The sequence below is a fragment of the Cebus imitator genome, unplaced genomic scaffold, assembly GCF_001604975.1.
Source record: "Cebus imitator isolate Cc_AM_T3 unplaced genomic scaffold, Cebus_imitator-1.0 Scaffold21, whole genome shotgun sequence".
Taxonomy (NCBI): Eukaryota; Metazoa; Chordata; class Mammalia; order Primates; family Cebidae; genus Cebus; species Cebus imitator.
The window spans coordinates 7,496,032-7,515,167 of NW_016107336.1; the positions used below are offsets into that span (position 1 = coordinate 7,496,032).

Here is a 19,136-nt window from a genome sequence, read left to right on the forward strand (position 1 = left end):
GCAATTCTAATGACATGATCAAGAAAAATGTGAACGGAGATTTGGAGCAATCTAAAGAGCACTCCCATGGTTTGAAAGATTGACACACTGTTCTCAACTGTATTTAAGTTCATTTTCTAAAAAGTTACGGTTTCCTTCTCCTTAGCAAGGCTGGACGTCCACCACTCTTGTCATACTTTTTAGTAATGTGGTCATTTAATGGGACCACTAGGGCCAACAGAGAGAACCTTATGTGACATGAGGACAGTCCAGCGCAGGCCTAGCTGGCTTTGGATGGTGAATGACAGAGAAACAGGCAGAGATTGGGAGAGACGGGAACACGCTGTCATCTGAGAGAGAGAAAGGACAGTGGTAACAGGGCACCACGTGACACCCGGCTACATGGGCACCTGATGGACTCCACTGTCCTGGCCCGGGCTGCTCCAGTATCTTTAGGGGTGAGGAAGGCCATGGTCCCAGGATGCCTGGGGACAGATGGACAGCCAAACAGCTGCTGGTACAGTACTGTCAAGTACTACAGAACAACGATTTGAGCCCTACATCCGTAAGAATTAAAAAACACTGCCCGGACTTACAGGCAGTTCTATGGCTCACTCACTTGCTCTGTTTCACACACACACACACACACACACACACACACACACACACACACGGTCTTTCTCTCTCTACTGTCTCCCTAGTTGCTCACATGCATCATCATTACCAAAAAAACTTTTAAATTTACAATTATTATTTAGCACATAGTAAGCCCCTGCAAAGCACAGAGCCATAAGCCATCTACAAAACTCAATTCGAAATACAAAAGGGATACAAGAACTCATCCATTCACTCAGCCAAAGCCCAAAGTAGATGTGAGAAATATTTTACTCTTTTCTTCCATAACATTCTTTCCCCAAGATCATAAATCTCTGCGCGTTGACTTTCTATCTTCAGAAAGTGAGTGTCATCAGGACTAGAAAATAAATCACTTTCAGGGTAGTCATTCATCTTGGGCAAATAAAAATGTAAGCCAGGCAGATGGTGAAAAGCTCATTTATACTGGTATAATTTCATAGAACTAGGCTAGTGAGAAGGAAGCAGAGGGAGCTGTGAGATTTCGGGCCAGTTTAGAGGGTGAGGCTCAATACCCCAACAACAAAACGCTAAAATTTTTCATCCATCGCTACAATCTCTTCAACTCTTCACCTCTGGTTCAGATCTGCCTTTTTTCCTCTGTGGCAACAGAAATGAATGGAAAAGAGAAAAGGGGAAGGAGGAGGGAAAATTCAGACAAAACACTGCAGTGCCTAAAGCCCTTTTCATTCACCAGTTTCAAAGCGCCCAATCCTTTGAGTACTGCTGCAGGACAGGAGAGATTATACCACTTGGTGCTGAGTTTTTTCATACGTCTCCAGCTCACAGTTGGCAAATCCAAGGTGGCTACCCCCCAGCATTCTGGCAGGCGTTGATGTCACAAAGCCTCACCAGCCGGGCAGGGAGGTGAGAGAAGGAAGGCAACACGGTGAACACTCCTAAGGCCATTCCCGAAGACTCTCAGTCCAGTGTCGAACCCCACTAAAAGCCCCAGCACATATCCTACTGGCCACAGAAAGGCATGATTTGGGACCTTCCACTACACTCCTCTCCTCTCTTATAAGAGCAACACCCGGCCAGGCGTGGTGGCTCACGCCTGTAATCCCAACACTTTGCAAGGCCAAGGCGGGTGGATCACAAAGTCAGGAGTTTGAGACCAGCCTGGCCAAAATGGCAAAACCCCGTCTCTACTAAAAGTACAAAAATTAGTCAAGTGTGGTGGCACAGGCCTGTAATCTCAGCTACTTGGGAGGCTGAGGCAGGAGAATCGCTTGAACCTGGGAGGCGGAGGTTTGCAGCGAGCCAAGATTGCACCACTGCACTCCAGCCTGGGCAACAGAGCAAGACTCCATCTTAAATAAATAAATAAATAAATAATAGAAAAATAAAAGCAACACCCAGCCAAGAAGCAAAACCTTATTGTTGCCCACCAAAAAGGAGGAGACGAAGAGAAAAGCAATGGAGGAAAGAAAAATTTCTTGAAAAACGAGCATAAACCGAAATTAATCCCCTAAAATACACAGAAAAATATACTATCATGCCTTGCACTCAGAGAGCTCATGAAAACTGTCAGAAACTAAGTCCAACAAGTTTTTTTTAAATGTGTGCAGGGCTTAGGTTTGTGTGTGATGATTACGTTGTGACTTGCTAAGAACCAGAAGAAAGAGAGCAAAAAGATGCTATTTTGCAAGGCAGACAGCAGCTCCTAACCATAGGAGGCAGTATAGCCTAACAGAGAACCACAGAAGCACATCTTTAAATTCCATGTCATCCCACACATGGTCATCTCCACTGCTGCAGGCCACAGGTAGACCCACAGCCACACAGCGCCAGGACCTACACAGTTTTAGGGTACTAACCTTGGAAACATCACTTGGCTAAGAGACAGGTGGTTCGCACCTGTTCTAATCTTGCTTCTAATCTCCAGTTACACAGAACAATTATAACATTATGAAACATGTACAGAGCTAATAAACTGGGTTAGGAAAATCTGCTAAACTAAGGAAAGGCTCCATTCAATGCCCACTGTATAATAGGAGCTCAATTAATATCTGCTGAGTGAATAAAATTATTGCATAGATGAATAATCACTGTCTTACTCTACCGGAACACAGAACAAATGAATGAGGAAGCAGGAAATTTTTAAGCATAACAACAGTCTGGGCTGGGAACAGTGGCTCACACTTGTAATCCCAGCACTCTGGGAGGCTGAGGCAGGCGGATCACGAGGTCAGGAGTTCAACCAATATGGTGAGACCCTCTCTCTACTAAAAATACAAAAATTAGCCAGGCGTGGTGGTACGTGACTGTAGTCCCAGCTACTCAGGAGGCTGAGGCAGAAGAATTGCTCAAACCCGGGAGGTGGAGGCTGCAGTGAGCCGAGATCGCACCACTGCACTCCAGTCTGGGCGACAAAGCGAGACTCCATCTCAAAAAAATAAATAAAAAGAACCGTCTGACTGTTTCTGATTTTTCGTGAGTCATGAGGGTCTGATGGCTAAGAGGCATATCTTCTACATTTGCCTGAAGGATGAATTACTTTCCCTCCAGACCAACAGCCAGAAGAGATTAAAAAAACACCTGGGTGATCAAATCATTGCTCTGGAAGATCAGGGGTATAGAAGACACAATCTATTACTACCCAAAAGCCAATACCCTCTTTTCCCTTGCTGACAAAAACCCAATTCTGGTCTCTCTAGGATCTGAGATCCCTTTGATCTCAGGTAAGGCACACTCCACAGCTGGGGAGGGTGACTCGTGAAACCAGTGACCAGATACGGGTCTTGGAGTAGGTGTGTGATCTAGCTCTGGCTATGAGATAATAAGGGGAGTGTACTAAGGGGCTTCCCTTCCCAAATAAAAAGTGTCTTTTTTTTCTTTTTTTTTTTTTTTTGAGATGGAATCTCACTCTGTTGCCAGGCTGGAGTGCAGTAGAATGGCGTGATCTCAGCTCACCACAACCTCTGCCTCCTGGGTTCAAGCCATTCTCCTGCCCCAGCCTCCTGGGTTCAAGCCATTCTCCTGCCTCAGCCTCCTGAGTAGCTGGGACCACAGGCACCGGCCATCACACCCAGCTAATTTTTGTGTTATTAGTAGAGACGGGATTTCACCATGTTGGCCAGGATGGTCTCCATCTCCTGACCTTGTGATCTGCCCACCTCGGCCTCCCCAAGTGCTGGGATTATGGTTGTGAGCCACCATGCCCGGCCTCGAAAAGTGTCTTCAGAAGAGCTCCCATCCTTCCTTCTAAAGGTTATGTTGTGAGGATGCAATATTTGGGACTACAGCTATGATGCCACCACCCTGGAATAACAAGCACAAGGATAAACAGGAGGAGGGATGGAAGAAACTTGTATCTTTGAGGCCATCATGAGTTGGTGCACCAGACCGGGAACCACCTACTCCCAGAATTCTTTTGTGCAAAAATTTATTACTATTATTCTTTCTGAGATAGGATGTCACTCTGTCACCCAGGTTTGAATGCAGTGATGTGATCACAGCTCACTGCAGCCTCAACCTCCCAGGCTCAAGCAATCCTCCCACTTCGGCCTCCCCAGTAGCTGGGACTGTAGGCATGTACCCTCATAGCCTGGCTAATTTTTATATTTTTTTGTAGAGACAGGGTCTGTGTTGTCCAGGTTGGTCGTGAAATCCTGGCCTCAAGTGATCCTCCCACTTTGACCTCCTAAAATGCTGGGACTACAGGCATGAGCCACCATGCCCAGGCTCAAATTTACTACTGTTTGAGCTATTAATTGTAGGGTTTGCTGTTATCTGCATCTTAAGGAATCCTACCCAGTACAGAAGCTGGTGTAGCATGAAGGAAAGAGCACTAGCTTGTGAGAAACAAAGTCTAGTATCAATTTTGTGTCAAACTAAGTTGTGTGACACGTGGCAAGTTCAACAACCACTCCAGTTTGGGGAGCGGCCATTTGACTTTTAAAGCCTTTTCTAAGATTTAGTGAATCAATCATGAGTCAAAGGAAAAAAAAGTCTATTCTACAGATTTTCTTGGAAGGAGATGTAGTCTGTTTGATGATGAGAGATGAGGAGTGGAGTGGGGAAGGATAATCCTATCACCCACAAAATTTACTTGTAACAAACTTTAAACTTGATCAGTGATATTTCCTCTGCTGCAACCATTTGGAATTAAACTCTGTGAGCTTATCACAGGATTCAGTAAAGTGACTTTCAATCACTATAAGCCAGTAATAACTGCCTCACTCCTGAAACTGTTGACCACAAATAAACATGTGCCACATGTTTCAAAAAAACTTATAGGATTGAAACTTTAAAAAAATTATTTGAAGGATCAAAACAACATATTAACCTTGCTCATCTCTAAAAATTACCACCATCCCACACCTGATACATCTTCAACCAACATCTTCCTATACATTTAGGTATCGTGGGGACGAAAAATTAAAAAATGATAAAAATGTGTTGAGAGGTGTGTGCTGGCCAGGCTTCAAGCTGAACATCAGAGGATTTCAAATTGACAGCTTTATGTGTTGTCAAGTAGTTCCAAAGTTCAGTGCTAAAATGACGATTCAACCAGGACACTGAAAATTCCTGATGCGGAAGTCAGCTAAATTTTTTATATCACTCTCCTCCTTTTATTCTTAAAACAATTTTTCTTCCTTTGGGAAGGGAAGATTAGGACAGATTTACTTGAAAATTCAATTACGCAATTTTTTAACCAAAGTCCACTTAGCTAACTCATATGCTGATATAGCACCAAGTACATAAAGATACTATAAGTTTTTCTATACTTCCCAGATTTGTGGGGTACAGGGTATGTGGTCTCTTGATAGCATTGTTACCACTGTAATCCAGACAACTAACGAGGCAAAGCTGCTAACTGGGACAGTCAACACGGGTTGACAGAGGCTGATGGTTTGCTCTTGAGGAACAGGCTTAGAAACCCTCTGTTTACGGTCTCCAGGGGCAGGGCTGACAGTCCTGATTGTCCTAAGGCCAGGGGCAGGTATCTGGGCACCAGATATTTACCTCAAATAATTAACACAACATTATTTTTCATTGCTCCCCCTTTCCACCTTACCCATAAAAAACATAAGCAAGTTTTTAAAGTTTACCAAATGCTCTTCAACTAGTGAATGGATAAAGAAACTGCAGATCCCACGGATACTATTCCATGCAAAAGGAATGCGTTAGTATGATTCACGTAACATGGATGAATCTCAAATGCATGACACTGTGTGAAAGAAGCCCTACTCAAAAGGCTATATCCTGCATTTACATGACATTCCGGGAAAGATAAAACTATAGGGACAGATACTAGATCAGTGGTTGCAAAGGGCTGGGGGCAGATTTGACCATAAAGGGACATGAGAGAATTCAGGGCAACAGGACTGTTCTATACAGGTTGTGTATTCCTCACCTGAAATGCCTGGAAGCAGAAATGTTTTGGATTTTGAATTTTCTTCAATGGATTTTCTTCAACATACCACTTGGGCATCCCAAATCCAAAAATCTGAAATCCAAAATACTCCAAGGAGCATTTCCTTTGAGTGTCATGTCAGCCTTTAAAAAGTCTCGGATTTGAGGGCATTTTAGATTATTTAAATGTAGGATTAGGGATACTACTTTGATTTGTTAAAACTAAGAACCTTGCATTTCAAAGTGGTGAATTATGTTGTTTGTGAATTACGCCTCAATAAGCCTGAGTTTTAAGAAAACAGTTAAGGTTCTGTCGCTCAGATATGTCCTCTGGAAGGTAGGTGTGCATGGTCACGTGTGAGCTCTGTCATTCAGGATGGGTCTCCTCATCGCCCTGGGCTCTCCTGTGCCCAGAGCCCAACCAGACACAGGAGTGCAGAAAACAGAAACCACTCCAGGTGTTGCAGTCAGAAAGGAATTTGATATGGGAGTTAGCTACCTGTAAGACTATTAAGAAGACTGGAGGAGCAGACATCGGGAACCCCTTAGACTTTTTTTTTTTTTTTTTTTTTTTTTTTTAAGACAGAGTTTCACTCTTGTTGCCTAGGCTGGGGTACAATGGCATGATCTCAGCTCACTGCAACTTCTGCCTCCTGGGTTCAAGTGATTCTCCGGCCGCAACTTCCCAAGTACCTGGGATTATAGGCATGCGCCACCACACTTGGCTAATTTTGTATTTTTAGTAGATACGGCGTTTCACCATGTTGGTCAGGCTGGTCTCGAACTCCTGACTTCAGGTGATCCACCTGCCTTGGCCTCCCAAAGTGCTGGGATTACAGGCGGAAACCACTGCACCCAGCCTAGACTTTTAAATTCAAGGTCACAACATTGTAGGTGGCTGTCATCCAGAGGCCAAGAAGCTGCTGCTGTTGTCGCAACAGATTCCCACGCCCAGGGAGGTGAAACTAAGGCCCGGAACGATGAGCGTGGCCACCACAACTGCCTCTAAACACTCCGACCTCCATGCCACTGCCGCCAGCAGCGCAAGCAGGAGGAACTTGGTCTTCCAAATCTCAACAAATGCATCTCATTGTTATGTGTTCAGAAATCAGACTGTAAGAAAGTCTGGGACACGCAGCTGTTGGGTTTCCAATCTCTCCAACCAAGGAAGTGGAAAGAACGTCAAGAGAGCTTGGTCCACAGTATCCACTCCAATCACAGTCCTTCCTGTCCTACAGCAATGCATGACGAAGCGGCACGCTGGAAACCTTTTTCCATCTAGACTTACATGTCAGATGGTGCTGGAGAGTTGAAAAATTGCTCTACTAATAGGTAAAACCAAGATCCTACCTCGTTTCATTATGGAAGAATATTTCATTTTCACATTTAGTTAGCTCTTGCCCCAGCAGAATAAGATTTTAAGCCACATTTTATAACAGAGTCCACCACAGCTCTCTAACTCATGTAGTAAATACATACTGCTCTTTGAGCTTTCATTCTGCTGGGTATTAAACAGACTAAGCTTCAAAATGCATTCTTGTTTCAGATGTAGGTTATTTTATGGGAAGCCAGAACCAGCAGAGGGCAGGTACCTTTGGTATCCTGCTTACCCCCACAAAGACCTGATATACTCTAAACACTAAACCAGAAGACAATAGTTAATTTAACTAAAAAAAAGTTTCGGATTTGAGGGCATTTCAGATTTCGAATGTAGGATTAGGGATGCTACTAATAGTGTCCCTAATAAGGACCACAATAACCACAATTCTGAAAGTTACCTTCCCAATGATCACTCACACAACTAAGTATATTCTCTAGATCAAACGGATTAAGGACCTGCTCCTAAGGCATTCTTGGCCTTTACGAATTTCACTTCATTCTATGTGGCGTTATTCCTCCATGTTGTACAGAAAGGAGGCAATAGCAACATTTTTTTTTTTTTTCTGAAGAAAAACTATTGTGTGGATGTCACTATTTCTTTAACTATTAAGACAAAAAATGTGACAAAGCACAATGGCCTAAGAACAAAAACAGTGTCCAAGCTATACTAGCTGTTTGGGTTTTGAAAATCATCTGCCAGAGAACTCACTGGAAAAAATGAGGGGAGGCTTTGCAAAAGAATTCTAATTTGCCCTTCTCTGAAAACCACCAAAACACCATCCTGCCCCATAAAGTTCTCACTGCTACAAGGGATCAAACAAAATCTTATCTTGCTCTATTTTAATTCCAAACAATTAAGGGCAAAATGACAACTAGAAATTAATGACTGTCCCTAACTTAATGAAAAAAGCTCTGGCCAGTTCTTCTTCTTCAGGATTTATTTTCTCTAAGTTGAACTTGGGAGTTACATATTTATTTATTTTTGAGACACAGTCTAACTCTGTCACCCAGGCTGGAGTGCAATGGCACAATCTTGGCTCACTGCAACCTCCTTCTCCCGGGTTCAAGTGATTCTCCTGCCTCAGCCTCCTGAGAAGCTGGGATTACAGGTGTATGCCACCACACCCGGCTAATTTTTGTATCTTTAGTACAGACAGGGTTTCACCACGTTGGGTAGGCTGGTCTCAAACTCTTGACCTCATGATCCGCCTGCCTCGGCCTCCAAAAGTACTGAGATTACAGGCGTGAGCCACCACGCTCAGCCAGGAATGAGTTATTTCTTACAGACAATCATATACTATATTTTTGCCAATGCTACTGACTGGTAAGGCAAAGTGGGCGACAGTTTTGTGTAAAAACAACAGACCTGGCCTCAAACCTTGGGGTCAGAGGGAGCACCTATCAGAAAAACACTAAGAGGATTTACAAAGTCAGAAATAGCACAAGCCCTAATAAGTAAGTTAATTACGTGATAGCCCCAGTTAGGTTTTGCCCAAGAATGCTCCTAGAAGGAAGGAACCAAAAAATGATTACTAAAGTTCTAATAACTCACTTCTCTACTGTTTACACAGTCGCCAACTTACCTTCCAATTCACCTACACGTCAGCTGCAAGTGTTTCTTGACCCTGAAACTCTTTGTACCTCCAGGGTAAATGGCTTTCAAAAATCCACAGCCACTATTCGCTTCAGACCCTGCTAACGCCCCTTAATGGTGCCAATGACATTATTTGTAGGCAGGCTAATCTGACTTTATAAGAGCTATGCTACTAAATCACTGTCAAAGAATATAATCCTATGCTGCTTGGAGAAAAATTTCCATTGATAACCAAGACCATTTGATCAAAGAGGCTGCCTTGGGGCTTTCAACCTTATCAAATAGATCTTGCGAGTGTTCTACAATTTTCAGGCTAAAACGATTTCAATTGAAATTAAGAACAACCTCTAACTCGTGGTTAAAGGAGGCCTCCGCCCCGGTCAAGAGACTATGTCAAGACTGTATCATGTGCATCAAAAGAAAAAGAAAACCAGAAATGGACTTAGGACACAAAATAAAATCGACAAGAGTAAACGCTGCATTTGACTACTCTTCAGCTGCCACTTAGAGGCAGAGTTAGGAGAGTCAAGCTGAGGGCAGATGACAGAGTCCATGCAGCCTGCTGGAGCCTGGCTGGTCATCAGGATCTGCAAGGACCGCTTCTCCTGGCGAGGCAGCGCATAGCCTCTGCGCCCTGAACCTGGGCTGCAGCACAGTGCCCCAAAGGAGTCTTGGCCATGGCCCCACAGATCCCGGCCCGGCTCAGGAGCATGCAGAAGCCGAGCATGTGAGGCAAGAGCTTGTATCAGCAGGAACCACACAAAGAAGCCATTATCCAGGGGAGTGACATGATATATTGTAACTGCTCCCACCATGTCAATAGTCATCGTTTTAATGGATCTGTTAGAATTTCTCCCACTTGAAGTTAAAATGACTCCCATTTCAATGAAAGTAGGAGAGTCCTCATTCATAGGATCACAATTCACCCAAAGCAGCTGCCAGACACAAGAACGAGAAAGATGCCAGGCATGCACATAGCTGATTTTGTCTCTCCAGGCAATTCTTCCCTTTTTTAATTTGTCTCCTCTTAAAAGAAAGAGATGAGCAAGTTACAAATATAATTACTCTATTTCTGAACAAGCGATAACACAGGCCATGAACGCACCGAGAGGAATGCACGCTTACCTCTGGCTCTGGCTGTGAGGTTTGTTCATCTTCAGTGGAGTTTGGTAAAATTGCCCAGGTTATGTTGGCACTGGCTGATGGCAAAGAGCCAAGTGTCCCATTTTTCAGCTGCTCTGTGGAATGTGACTTGGGCCCGTGCCATCCCAGGATGTTTTCTGAAATAAAGACCTAGAATGATGCCAAGTATTTTCCAAATTAAACATTTATAGCTCATGAAATATTCGTACTCACTGTAGGAAGAGTTGAACTTGGGGGTGATTTATTTATTTTTGAGACAGAGTCTCGCTCTGTCATCCAGGCTGGAGTGAAAAGGGCATGATGTAAAACACGGCGGGCTTGTTATGAATGAAGTACCAACAGCAGGTTCTGACCGTCTGTTTATGAGCTAGTTTCTGTGTAATATCAAGCCTAGAATTATCACAGGCTGTTTCGCTCCCCAACAGTGGACAAAAACAATTGCTATTTACCAAAGTCAAATAAAGGCATTTCTCTTGTGTTTTGTTGCTGTTGTTGTTGTTGTTAACTTTTAAAAATATTTCTAAATACTTACAATAAAAAGTCAGATTCTGCTGGGCCCAGTGGCTCACACCTGTAATCACAGCACTTGGGAGGTTGAGGCAGGCGGATCACGAGGTCAGGAGATCAAGACCATCCTGGCCAACATGGTGGAACTCCATCTCTACTAAAATACAAAAATTTAGCTGGGCATGGTGGTGCACACCTGTAATCCCACTTAATTGGGAGGCGGGAGGCTGAGGCAGGGGAATTGCTTGAATCCAGGAGGCAGAGGTTGCAGTGAGCCGAGATCATGCCACTGCACTCCAGCCTGGTGACAGAGCAAGACTTCATCTCAAAAAAAAAAAAAAAAAAAAAAAAAAAGTCAGTCTATCAAAAATAGGCTGCTCAAAATGTGGTTTGAATTCCAAGTGACACAATGGCCATGGCTCAGAAAAGATGCCTGCAGTGTGAGCACACGATGCCACCCCTGCCCTCAGATGTGGCTTGGTGTGGCGGATGTCAGGAAGCCCTATCACCAAGGACACAGGTACTCATTCCATTCTAGCAAGAAACACTTTCACAAATACCAATCTGGCAAACTAAAAACCATTTTTTGAATCCTCCACCAATTCCTGGGGGACGGGGGAGACTTTAATATATTTTTTAAGGGCCATATATTATCATAGAATATTTTAAACACCTGCTAATAGAAACAGGAGTAACCAGAGGTGGATTTCTTTACCCCATAGCAATTCTACCACTAGAATAAATAGGTCTCAGTTGGGCACAGTGGCTCATCCAGTAATCCCAGCACTTTGGGAGGCTGAGGAAGGAGGATCGCTTGAGCCTAGGAGTTGGAGACCAACCCAAGCAAAAAGGCAAAACCCTAGATCTACAAAAAATATAAAAATTAACCAGTAGTCTCAGCTGCTCAGGAAGCTGGGGTGGGAGGATCCATTGAGCCCAGGAGGTCAGGGCTGCAGTGAGCTTAAGTCATGCCACTGCACTCCAGTCTGGGTGACAATATGAAACCTCTCCTGTAGTCCCAGCTACTCGGGAGGCTGAGGCAGGAGAATTGCCTGAGCCCAGGAGGCAGAGGTTGCGGTGAGCCGAGATTGCGCCATTGCACTCCAGCCTGGGTAACAAGAGCGAAACTCTGTCTCAAAAATAAAATAAAATAAAATAAAATAAAATAAAATAAAATAAAATAAATAAAAAATAAAAATAAAAATAAAAATAAAGAAAAGAAAAGAAAAAGAAACCTCTCCAAAACAGGTAACAGAAAATGATAAGTCTCAAGCTCAGCTGACTGACACCCTGGAGATTCTGTTCTAAGTCTAAGAGCAAGAATAAATAATAAAGAAAAATCAGCCTAAAGTAGAGAATGACTCACGGACTAAAATTCAACATTTCAGGGTCTCAGATGCTCCATCCATAAAGCAATACTATGTGTCAGCCCTTTCTTTAGAATTACTCAAAGCAAAGTCTACAGGTTTTCCAAACTTTCCTGAGGTATTCCCAGGGGAATCTGGTTGACAAAGGCAGATGAAGAGGCTGTGTCTGTGCGGTGCTTATAGGCATGTGTGTTGCTGTGTGCAGTATTATCCAACGCAAGTGTATTTTTATGCAAAAATCTTTATTTTTTCATGTCAAGTGTTAGGTCACATAACTCTGCTGTTAAAAGCCTCAAGTGGGCCAGTCACGGTGGCTTACACCTGTAATTCCAGCACTTAGTAAGGGGAAGGCAGATGAGTCGCTTGAGCCCAGGAGCGTGAGACTGGCCTGGGCAACATGGCAAAACCTTGTCTCTACGGAAAATACAAAAATTAGCTGGGCAGGATGACATGCACCTATAGCCCCAGCTGTTCGAGAGGCTAAAGAGGTAGGACTGATTGAGACCAGGAGGTCGAGGCTACAGTGAGCTATGATTGCACCACTGTCCTCCAGCCTGTGTGACAATGTGAGACCCTGCTTCAAAATAAATAAATTAACAAAGGTCCCAAGTGGCTTCTCATTGCATTTGGAACAAAATCTAAGCTGCCTAGCTTTGTTCTATGGCCTGTCCAGCCTCATTTTGTTCTGTTCTCCCCGTTGCTCAGTATACGTAAGTCACATCAGTATTTTTTCCATTTCTCAAATGAGCCAAGTTCAAGACAGTCTTAGAATGTTTGTGCATGCTGTTCCTTCTTCCCAGAGGGCTGGTCCTCTGGTCCTTCTACATCAGGGGAGGAGGTCTCTTGTGTAGATACGGGAGTCAGCTAAAATATCGCTTGCTCAGAGAGGCCTTCTGGGACCTCCCTGGCCAAAATAGTACCCGAAAGGCACTGTCTGTCATACCACCATTTGCCATGTTCGGAATTGGCACTAACTGAATTCATTAGCTCAGTCATTTACTTATCTACTGTCTTTCCTCGCTGGAATGTCGGCTCCTTGAGGAAAAGAACAATACAGCCCTTGCTCACAGCTGTGTCCCCAGAACCTCAAACATGGTCTAGCAAAGAGTGCACACTTAGTATGAATGTGCTGAATAAATCAGAGACAGAAAACATTAAGAAGAGTGCACATCATAGCCTCCTAAAAATTAAAAAATTTTAAAATGGCCAAAAGAAAGCGAATAGAATGGTGGTTGCCAGGGGCTGGGGAGTGGATGGGAGGGAATGGGGTTAGTGTTTGAGCTCCAGTTTTGCAAGATGACAAGAGCTCTGGAGGCTAGTTGTACAACAATGTGAATGTAAGTAGCACTACTGAGATGTACAAATAAAAATGATCAAGAGGGTGCATTGTACGTTATGTGTATATAAATCTAATTTTTTCTTAATGGCAAAAAAAGCATCCATATAGCAGCACTTCATGTCAGTTTTCAAAAGGCAAAAACTCATAACACTAAAAGCAAAGGCTAAAGATGCACTAACACCAGAACTTGAGAGAAATGTCCACAAATAATAAAGCAGATGGAGCTGCACTAAGAAAACCTACCCCGGATTCAAGACACTAGAATCTGCTCTAAGAGACATGGACAGACAGCTCTTGCCTTTCCTGCTGACCAATTCCTGCCTCAGAAAACCTCAAATTGGATTCAGATCTAAAATACAAAGCAGTTGTTCCATAAATATAGGAGTGCTATTTAAAAAAAAATTATTACACAAGCAGTAAACATCCTGTAGAACAGTTAGGAAATCTTTTAAAAGACAAAGAAGTTTGGGCAACATAGTGAGACCCTGTATCTACAAAAAATTAACAAACTAGCCAGGCATGGTGGTACATGCCTGTAGTCCCAGCTACTTGGAAAGCTGAGGTGGGAAGATCACATGAGCCCAGGAGTTTGAGGCTGCAGTAAGCCATGATCACCCTGCTGCACTCCTGCCTCGGCAACACACTAAGACCCTGTCTTTAAACAAACACTAGGGGAAAGAAAAGAGATCTGCTTGCCTAGGCAATCAGGACAATGTTCCCGCCATTCCTCCCATACCTCAATTCTGTCTCTCCCTTCCCTCTAGCCCAACATTACCCAGATATGGCAATCCAGGGCACAACAGGGCAAGAAGTAGAATCTGAACTGGCAGAGGTACACTGTAACCTGAAATAGACAAAGACCAGGACAGGACAAGGAAAGGTTGCAATGCATGCTGGGGAACACTGCTTTGTGTGTACCCTATGGATTCAGAATATCAAAGAGCCAGTGCACGAGAGAGACACCCAACTCATTTTAAAAAAATGATCATGGACCGGGTGCGGTGGCTCACGCCTGTAATCCCAACATTTTAGGAGGCCAAGGAAGACCTGTGCTCACTTCAACAGCACATATACTAAAAAATAGGAGTTCAAGACCAGCCTAGCCAACATGGTGAAACCCCATCTCTACTAAAAATACAAAAATTAGCCAGGGATGGTGGCACACACCTGTAATACCAGCTACTCAGGAGGCTGAAACACGAGAATTGCCTGAACCAGGGTGGTGGAAGTTGCAGTGAGCCAAGATTGCACCACTGCACTCTAGCCCTGGGTGACAGAGGGAGACTCCATCTCAAAAACAAACAAACAAAAAAGATAATAGAGAAAACGCACAACAGAGATCCAAGAGATAAAGGATCCATGTCCCTGAAGGAGAGAGATCAGATCAGCAGATAGACAAAAATGTAAGTACAGATACATGTCCTGGGCTACACAGAGAGCTGTGGGGGCTGCCGAAAGGAGCCACCACATTCCAGCAAAATCAATGGGAAGAAATGCACATTTAGATGCAGCTTGGCAATACTTTCTTAGGCTTGTTATTACTGACATTCCAAACACAAAAGTAGACAGAATAGTATAATGAATCCCTAGTTTATGAAGTTTGGCAACATTTTTGAATAACAAAAATCAAGAGAAAAATTTTCCAATCACAGAAGCAGAAAAATTAGACCTGCCTTAAAGGGGAAAAAAAAATCAGTCTTGAATTTTGTGACAAAACTAAATGCAAAAAGATGAATAGGCAAACAGAAGAATGCAAATAGAAACTGACAGATTTGGAGTAGGCTGGGGAGCTGGGGGATAGCACTCATCCCCAGCCAAAATGTCTTTCCCCTGGTAAGAATGGCCAACATTTATTGAGCTCTTGCTAGGTGCCAAGTACCGTTGTACATACTATCTATCCATTGCCTCATCTAATCCTAACGGTGACCCATGAAGCACGTACATATTACTATAGTGCCTACTTGACAGATGAAGAAACAAGGGCATTAAGAACCAGTCAGAGGTAGAATCCAGATTAAAACCCATGCAGCTGAGCTCCACAGCCCAAACTCTTACACCATGTGCCCTCTCAGCAGCACTGCAGACACTCAGAAAGGACTCTACCTTCTTGCAGGAAAAACGACTTGAAAACATTTACCAATGTATGCATAAAAGAAAGAATTAAGAACTCAAGAAAACGGGGAAGTCATATATAAAAAATAAAAAATAAAAAAAAACTGGTGGTAAGCAATGAAACTCAGTTAAACAGAGCTGAGCAGGGCTGGGTCGATGGTCAGGCAAGGAAGACATTCATCTCAGATGTAAAATACAAGGACTTATCATAAAACAAGTTAAATTACATAAATAATGTAGGGTCCTGATCCAATTGGACTAGTGTCCCTGAAAGAAGAGGATGAGAGACCAGAGCTCAGCTGCCCTCCAAGCTCACACACCAAGGAAATGCCGTGTCTGGACACAGTAAGAAGACGGCTGTTAGCAAGCCGTGAAAAGAGCCCTCACCAGAAACTTATGGCCCCAGGCTGGAATCTTGATCTTAAGACTTCCAGCCTCCAAAACTGTGAGAAATAAATTTTTGTTCTTTAAGCCACCCAGTCTACAGTTTTTTAATAACAGCAGGTCAAGCTAAGACACTGACTTGATGTAAACTTTTGATATTTTGTTCATTATCAATTATTTTTGCAATTATTTCAGTTAAAGATACTGCACTAAAGCATCGTTTATCTTAACTACTGAAACTTTTGGCACCCTTTTGAATTCTGCACTCAAGGCTAGAGCCTCTTTCATCTCAGCCTGGTCCCAGCTCCAGAACAGGCTATGAATAACATTTCTAAGCATGGTTATATAACTGGATATTAAAGTCACATATTATTTTAAAAGAGAATTAGTCATTATCATACATTAAGTATTATACTAACATTAAAATATTAATAACAATAGCCCACATATCACAGCAGCAAAAACTGTAAAGCAGACTAGAGGGGCAGAGGAAGTTAAAGTATGCCCTGTCTTTATCATCAAAGAAAAGTTTCAAAAAGTATTGCCTCATCCCTTTGATGATTACCAAAAAAAACAGGTTAAAGAATGCTTGTGAAGCTGGGTGTGGTGGCACACACCTGTAGTCCCAGCTCTTCAGGACGCTGAGGCAGGAGGACTGCTTGAGCCCCGAGGTTTAAGGCTATAGCACGTTATGACTGTGCCTGGGAAGAGCCACTGCAATCCAGCCTGGGTAGCACAGTGAGACTCTGTATCTTAAAAAGAAAAGAAAAAAAAAAAGCAAAGAATGCTTATGAAAAACTTAATACAACCACTACTAGAATTTATATATACATGTCATATTTCCTTCTCAAAATACTAAAGAAGAATAAAAGAAATATAACCCGTATAGCAAAACAGAAAACATGAAAAGCAGTAAGGAAGTAAAAACAAAAAACATAAGGAGACTAAGAGAAAAACAGCAGTTTTAAGGGCAAAGGTTTGAGAATTGAAAAATTGTGGAATTGTCTTAACCTATCCACGGCCTTAGTTTAAGCCTTGCTTAGAGGGTTGAGAGCCACAAGGCCTCTGCGCGGAGGCCAGTCATAGGTGAGGGCCCCCGGAAGGTCTTTCTTCTTCCTGTAACGGGGAATTCATGCTTCCCAGGTTCAGTAAACATAAAAGGGTTTTCTGAAATAGCGTAAGATTGAAATTCACAATAAGAATGAATTTTCACTTGAAAGCATAAGACATATTCCCAGTGGAAAGCCAGGGCCTTGGTATCTAACTGCTTTTTTTAGGGAGAAGTAGGCATTCAGAAACTCTGTTTAGACGGTTGGAAGGAAAAAACCCCACTTATCTGAAATATTCTGCAATGCTAGTTTTTCCTCTTTTCCTGATATCCTATTAATATGGTTTGACTCTGTGTCCCCACCCAAATTTCACCTTGTAGCTCCCATAATTCTCATGTGTTGTGGGAGAGACCCGGTGGGGTAAGACTGAATCATGGGGGAAGGTCTTTTCCCATGCTGTTCTCGTGATGGTGAATGTGTCTCGCGAGATCTGATGGTTTTAAAAACGGGAGTTTCTCTGCGCAAGCTCTCTCTTTGCCTGCTGCCATCCCTATAAGCTGTGACTTGCTTCTCCTTGCCTTCCACTGTGGTTGTGAGGCCCCCTCAGCCATGTGGAGCTGTAAGTCCAAGAAACCCGTTTCTTTTGTAAATTGCCCAGTCTTGTGAAAATGGACTCATACACCTATTTACTAAATGATCACATTTCTATCTTTGCTTTTAATCATAAAATAAAGGAAGGTGACTGTGAGGCAAATTTTCACCAAAAGCAGCAGGTGTCAGGAAAGAAAGTACAAGAGCCAAAGAAAGCAAAGGAAGTCCCTGCGTGGTGGAAAAAGAAATGAAAAATGCGAGTCTGAAGAGGTCTCTGGAAAAACGTAAAGCACCGCAAAAGCAAGAAGGCAAAGAGCCAGAAGAGCCAAGGGTCCTTATAACAGTCTCACTTATTTGCCCTTTTGACCAAATCCCAAAATGAGAAGACCAATGCAACCGGCTTATTTATCAACACTCTCCACTAATCTTTTGATGAGTTATTGGAAGGAGGAGTTAAGGAAAGTATACCAAATTCTGCTCTGGTCCTTCCCCTCTCAGATATATTCTCTTGATCTTTTGTCCTCATTTATGTTCAGGGGCACCTGTGTCATCTACCACAGTCTGCCAAGGCTCCACTGTCACTTGTTCTGGCAGCTACTTGGCACTAGAATGGGCTTGTCCGGTTAGAGGTGTCTGCCCGGAACTCAAATCATGTTACCTGGGTTAAGGCTTGAGAGCAAATAACAAACCCACTCTGCATGGAGGGCAGAGTCCTCTGTACCCTCGAATCATTTTCTAGGCCCAGTTCCTCTCCCACACTTGAAACCCACCTGAAGCCCAGGCTCCCAAGGAGCACAACCCTTTCCAGTCCTGAGCGTAGTTTTGCCTGCCTCTTCCCCAGGGCACGGGGAAGGCAAACATCTAGACTGGAGAAAACAGGCACCCAGTCCCCAGTCCATCAACTGCTTGCCTCCACCCAGCTGCTGAAGTAGATTTAGGAGCCACCGGGAATGGTAAAAGAACTACATAATTTAAGACTTGACCAAAAAGCCAAATTACTTTTTTTTTAGATGGAGTCTTCCTCTGTCACCCAGGCTGGAGTGCAGTGGCACGATCTCAGCTCACTGCAACCTCTGCCTCCAGGGTTCAAGCAATTCTCCTGCCTCAGCCTCCTGAGTAGCTAATTACAGGTACATGTCACCACACCGTGATAATTTTTGTATTTTTAGTAGAGACAGGGTTTCTCCATGCCGTTCAGGCTGGTCAAACTCCTGACCTCAAGTGATCTACCCGCCTCAGCCTCCCAAAGTGCTGGAATTACAGGCGTGAGCCACCGCGCCTGGCCAAATGACTTTATGAATTTTAATTACACACCTCTCCATAAATGGAAGTTAAGTGAAGCACTTTAGACCCAGTATATCTTGGAGATAATAACATCAGAAACAGGTCTGGGAGTGCAAATGAGTAGGTGGGAGGCAGATGAATACTGAAGCATTCTCAGATTTTAGTCCAGTTGCTCAGCGTGTTTCAACAAAAACAGCACGAATGAGCAACATTTGGAGACAAAGGCTCTGAAGCAAACATACATCCCAGAAGACACAATGAAATGCTATACAAGATGAAATGCCCGGGACCAAAAATCATTTTTTATTCAGAAAATGGACAAAAGAAAAAAACAAAAAAACAGTGTAAGGCTCAGAAGGCAAAGAGCCATCAGGCAAGAACAATCTGTATGGGTATTGGGTATGCTTCAGGTA

The 19,136-nt window shown here is 43.3% G+C and overlaps 1 protein-coding gene across 2 annotated transcripts in view; it reads right to left on the minus strand.

The window, feature by feature from the left end:
• OSBPL10 (oxysterol binding protein like 10) overlaps nt 1-19,136 on the minus strand; it is a 338,334-nt gene that overhangs the window by 63,308 nt on the left and 255,890 nt on the right. For both annotated transcript variants that reach the window (XM_017521674.2, XM_017521675.2), the window contains one exon: nt 10,073-10,227. In XM_017521674.2, coding sequence (XP_017377163.1) covers nt 10,073-10,227 — 155 coding nt within the window. The remainder of the gene's footprint in view (nt 1-10,072; nt 10,228-19,136) is intronic.